General features: G+C 42.8%; 1 protein-coding gene across 1 annotated transcript in view; it reads left to right on the top strand.

Moving 5' to 3' along the window:
• The window catches only part of LOC129894769 (uncharacterized), a gene marked incomplete at its 5' end in the record, with an annotated part of 21,092 nt that extends 16,920 nt beyond the window's left edge, over positions 1-4,172 (top strand). The window contains 4 exons of the mRNA XM_055970417.1: positions 582-592; positions 2,626-3,641; positions 3,705-4,112; positions 4,157-4,172. Of these exons, the coding sequence (XP_055826392.1) occupies positions 582-592; positions 2,626-3,641; positions 3,705-4,112; positions 4,157-4,172 (1,451 nt within the window). The remainder of the gene's footprint in view (positions 1-581; positions 593-2,625; positions 3,642-3,704; positions 4,113-4,156) is intronic.
• Positions 4,173-5,336: the final 1,164 nt, after the last annotated feature.

The following is a 5,336-nucleotide window of genomic DNA, read 5'->3' on the forward strand; positions in this document are numbered from 1 at the left end:
GACGCTTTGGAATGAAAATCTCTATTTTTCTCTTCTCCTTTATTTTTCTTTTCTCCCTTTCTTTTCTTTCTTCCTCCGTAACTTTTTTTCTCTTCAGTTTTTTTTGTTTGCGTCGCTGCTCTCTCTTTCTCTTTCTATATATATATATTATTTTTTTTCCTTTTCCAAACTAATTATGTATTAAAATTTACAAACTGTAATGACCCGTTTGGTCATTTTAAGAATGAATCATCTCTCTTCCATAAAATACTCTCTCCGCAAAAATTTAAATTACAAATTTAGACTATTTGATAACCATGGTTATTTAATAGAGGGGTGAATTTAGATAACTCATGTAATTAATGGACTGAAGTGATAATATATTTAACATCCTGTACCACTTATTCCATATTTATTAAATTAGAGTTAGTAGGTTTATATCACTTTTAGTAATTAATTATTAGAAAAGAGAAGAAAAAGAAAACAACGAGTAACTCCTGTGCGGTGCGACCTAGAACACAGAACAAAAAAAAAAAATCAAATCAAATTTCAGGTACTTCATCACTCATGCTTAAATTTCTCTGTTTGGTACATGGCTTCAGAATGTCATACTGTTAGTATAATAATATTTGATTTTGGAAGAAAGAGAATAGAAAGTAGTTGCAAAAGAAAAAAAAAACAACATGTGTACGGATTCATATATGTCTTGGTCTGTGGAAAAAAAATTGGATGATAGTGGCATCATTGAGTTATGTTAGTGATGGCCAATGATTACTTCTATTATTAGGATTAATGTAAAAGCAAAAAAAATAAAAATGTATTATTATAGTGATGTAGTGTGCAGTTGCTCGAACAACATTTTGGTTAGTGCAATTCGTCTCCGATTTAGATTTTTTATTTTTTTTGCTTTTGATCATCATGTTACAAATTAAGTTTTGATACATTAAGTTAGGTAATTAAATATTAGGAGTATTATAGTACATGAATACCATTTGGGTTATGTTAATTAAAGAAATTGAGACATAACCCTAGATTTGGTATTTAGGACTTGATTATCGACATGGGTGGATTTTTATGCCTATGCCAGACATTTAGTATATGGGTAATGTAGTTTTGAATTCTTATTGAGATTATTTATTTGACTAGATTACGTTTATTTGGAGGCCCAACGAAAAGGGAAGGCTCAAGTACCGAAGTAATTGCTTGATTATTTGAGGCAAGTGAATTTCTAAACCTCAGTTTAAGCTTATAGATGCTTGTATTTCCGTGTCATATATATTAGGGAGTAATGAAAATTGGACTGGGTTATTGACTGTATGATTGACCTTAAAAAAATGGAGATGAGGGGTATAAAATGGTGATCTAATGACATGTATTGATGGAATTGATATGTTGTGATTTTGGACATGTGAAATGACTATGTTGATGTGAGATAGGAAAACAATTATTGTTGTTTTCATGTTATTATCGTGAATTATATGAACATGAATTGATTGCATTGGTTCTGACATATTGTGTTGAGACTGAAAATGATATGAAACAAAAGGGGTCGGGCCACACGCTCCGTGGCAGGTATTATGAAACAAAGGGGTCGGGCCACACGCTCCGTGGCAGGTGATATCAAATAAAGGGGTCGGGCCACACGCTCCGTGGCAGGATATATGTATTGAGGGGACGGGCCACACGCTCCGTGGCAGGTTACATGGACAGAAATGTCCCCCATGGGTTCCGGACTGTGATTCAGCGGATGTGTACCGATAGGACAGACATGCATCATTTCATTGCACTGCATTGCACCTTTCTGATATTTGTGACTTTGTGCTTACCCCCATATTGCTCTGTGTGCTGAACTTGACTTGGTATGATTCATTGACGAGACTATTGATGAGTATTTGTGGACTGTATTACGGTTGTTATTGTACAAGTGTAGAGTTGGGCTGATTTTATGCAGGTTGTAGTTAAGGAGGTTCGGTTGGGAGGACAGGAGTACTTGTATCTATTAAGCTTTGCTTAGTTTTAGTTATCCCCTTGCTGAGTACCGTGTTGTTTGGTACTCACCCCTTGCTTCCACACTTGTGTAGGTTGTGAGCCCGGACCTGCTTGATCTTCTAGCATTTTCTACTACATCCGAGGCTATCATTCCGAGTGTCGAGGTAGCTGTCACATCTATCTAGCGGACACCTCTTGCTCTTTTCTTATGTTTTAGTCCTATTCTAGAGACAAAGACATTGTGACTGTATTTCTTTTCGTATTTCGATAATAAATTAGTGGCTTGTACACGTGACAACCAATCTTGAGGGATGTTGAGTTTCTTTTACGTGTTTTCACTTAAGTTAAATTTTGATTCTTTTCTTTTTCTTCCGCATCTACTTTCGTTGGGTATTAGGCTGACTTATCTCGGTGGGTTGAGATGAGTGCCATCACACCCGGATTCGGGTCGTGACAAAGATGGTATCAGAGCCCCAGGTTCATAGGTCTCACGTGTATACAAGCCAAGTTTAAGTAGAGTCTTGCGGATCGGTACGGAGACGTCTGTACTTATCTTCGAGAGGCTATGAGGACTTTTAGGAAATTTTCCCTTTGTTCTTTCACTTTGTATCATGCGTGTTGTGTTGGTACTGAATTTTTGCGTGTCCTTTCTGATAGATGGCCAGGACCAGAATTACAGCTAGAGGTAGAGGAAGGGAGACACTTCCCGAGGTTGATGTTGGAACCCCAACTAGGGGTAGGGATAGAGGCCAAACTAGAGGCCGTGGTCGGGGTGTGGCGGCAGGCAGAGGTCGTGCCCGAGGGGCGGCGCCAGCTAGAGGTCGTGCTAGAGAGGCTTCTCTTGAGCCACAGATTGAGGGTAGAGAGGAACAGGTCCCTCCAGAGTCTGCTACTGCACCATTGCTTCAGGCCACTTTGATACGAGTATTGGATGCACTCGAAGGATTTAATCAGAGTGTGAGGGTGAATGGTACACCTGAGGGTTCTCAGACTAGAGTAGGAGCTCAGACCCCACGGCAGCATCAGATTCCAATTGTTCAGGGTCCGGTGGACCAGCCACCTACGGGCCCTAGAGCGGATGAGGATGGAGTACAGGTAGGAGGAGCCCAAGTTGCACCTGTGCTCATGGTGACTGACGACGAGCAACGCCGATATGAGAGGTTCCAAAAAATGGACCCCCCACAGTTTCAGGGTGGAAAGACTGAGGATGCACACGAGTTCTTGACCATGTGTCGAGAGTTGTTGGAGACAGTAGGGTTAGCTGACACTCATGGAGTTCGTTATACTACACTACAGTTGCGTGGACCAGCCAGAGAGTGGTGGAGAGTATATACGAGTTCCAGACCAGTTGGGTCATTCCAGATGAGTTGGGATGAGTTTGCTAGTGCCTTTTATGACCGTTTCATCCCCTGGAGTGTGAAGGAAGAGAGCCGATTACGGTTTGAGAATTTGAGGCAGGAAGGACTTACAGTTGCTGAATATGAGACTCGTTTCTACCAGTTGTCCAGACATGCCATGGCTGTCCTTCCTGATGAGACAGAGCGGATTCGCAGATTTGTGCGAGGACTGAACTATACTATTCGTACAGCAGTTTTTCGACCGGCCCGGGAGGGCGCTTCTTTCCAGTCCATTGTGGGTGCTGCCAAGGAGGCGGAGTTGATGGAGAGAGAGGAGTTCGGGGACCCCAAGAGGGTCCGTGCTTCTGGTCAGTTTTCGGGTACCTCATCTGGAGGTAGAGGGTCCTATAGAGGAGGTGGTTCCTTTCAGCGTAGAGGACCAGTTCATGCATCTATGCCAGCTTCTGAGGATGGTCAGACACCTCGTGGGTCCTACAGTACAGGTCAGAGTTACCCGGGGTCACAACAGAGGCCGATGAGCCGGGGTAGTTATACAAGTTCTGCAGGTTCATCGCAGAGGTTTTCGCACGGAAGAGTATGTTATACTTGTGGTGATCCAGATCATCTTTCATGGCAGTGTACATCTCAGGGTCGAGGAGGAACCCAACCTAGTTCTTCAGTTTCAGTTAGAGGACCAGCGTCGTCGGTCAGAGGTCGAGGTAGAGCCCAGACTAGTAGAGGTGGTCGTACTCTTGGTAGGGGTGCTAGTGGTGCTATAGTCCCTCAGGGAGGAGGTAGAGGTGTTGGGCAGGTCGGAGGTGGTAGGGGAGCTCAGTGTTATGCCTTTCCAGGGAGACCCGAGGCTGAGGCTTCCGACGCCGTTATCACAGGTATTATCCCAGTCTGTCATCGACCTGCATCTGTATTATTTGATCCAGGTTCTACATTTTCCTATGTGTCTGCCTATTTTGCATCTAACTTTGATTTGACATGTGATCGTATGTCTGTGCCCGTTCATGTTTCTACACCCGTGGGTGAACCCTTAGTGGTGGATCGAGTATATCGATCCTGTCTTGTTTCCTTGGCCGGGTATGATACTTGGGTAGATATGATTATTCTGGGGATGGTAGATTTTGATGTGATATTGGGTATGGATTGGCTTTCTCCCCATCGTGCTATCCTCGATTGTTATGCTAAAACTGTTACCTTAGCGATACCTGGTGCCCCGCGGATTGAGTGGAAGGGTACTAGTGGCTCCTATCCCGATAAGGTTATCTCATATATTCGTGCTCAGAGGTTGATTGATAGAGGGTGTATGTCTTATTTGGCCTTTATTCGGGATACCAGTATTGAGTCACCTCCTATAGATACTGTTCCAGTGGTTAAGGAGTTTTCTGATGTATTTCCTACTGATCTTCCTGGTATTCCTCCGGATAGGGATATTGATTTTGCTATTGACTTAGAGCCTGGCACTAAACCCATTTCTATTCCTCCATATCGCATGGCTCCAGTTGAGTTGAAGGAGTTGAAGGATCAGTTGCAAGACTTGTTGAGTAAGGGGTTTATTCGCCCTAGTGTGTCTCCTTGGGGCGCACCGGTTCTGTTTGTAAAGAAGAAGGATGGGACTATGAGGATGTGTATCGATTACAGGCAGTTGAACAAGGTAACTATTAAAAATAAATATCCTCTTCCCCGTATTGATGATTTATTTGATCAGCTACAAGGAGCGGCATTGTTTTCCAAAATAGACTTGAGGTCCGGTTATCATCAGTTGAAGATTAGGGCATCAGATATCCCTAAGACAGCTTTTCGGACTCGTTATGGTCACTACGAGTTTTTGGTGATGTCATTTGGGTTGACGAATGCCCCCGCAGCATTTATGGAGTTGATGAATGGAGTGTTTCGCCCATACTTAGATTCTTTTGTGATAGTATTCATTGATGACATCTTGGTATATTCCAAGACCGAGGCAGATCATGTCCGCCATTTGAGGTTGGTACTTCAAAAGTTGAGAGAAGAAAAGTTGTATGC

Source organism: Solanum dulcamara, chromosome 7 (genome assembly GCF_947179165.1).
Source record: "Solanum dulcamara chromosome 7, daSolDulc1.2, whole genome shotgun sequence".
Classification (NCBI taxonomy): Eukaryota; Viridiplantae; Streptophyta; class Magnoliopsida; order Solanales; family Solanaceae; genus Solanum; species Solanum dulcamara.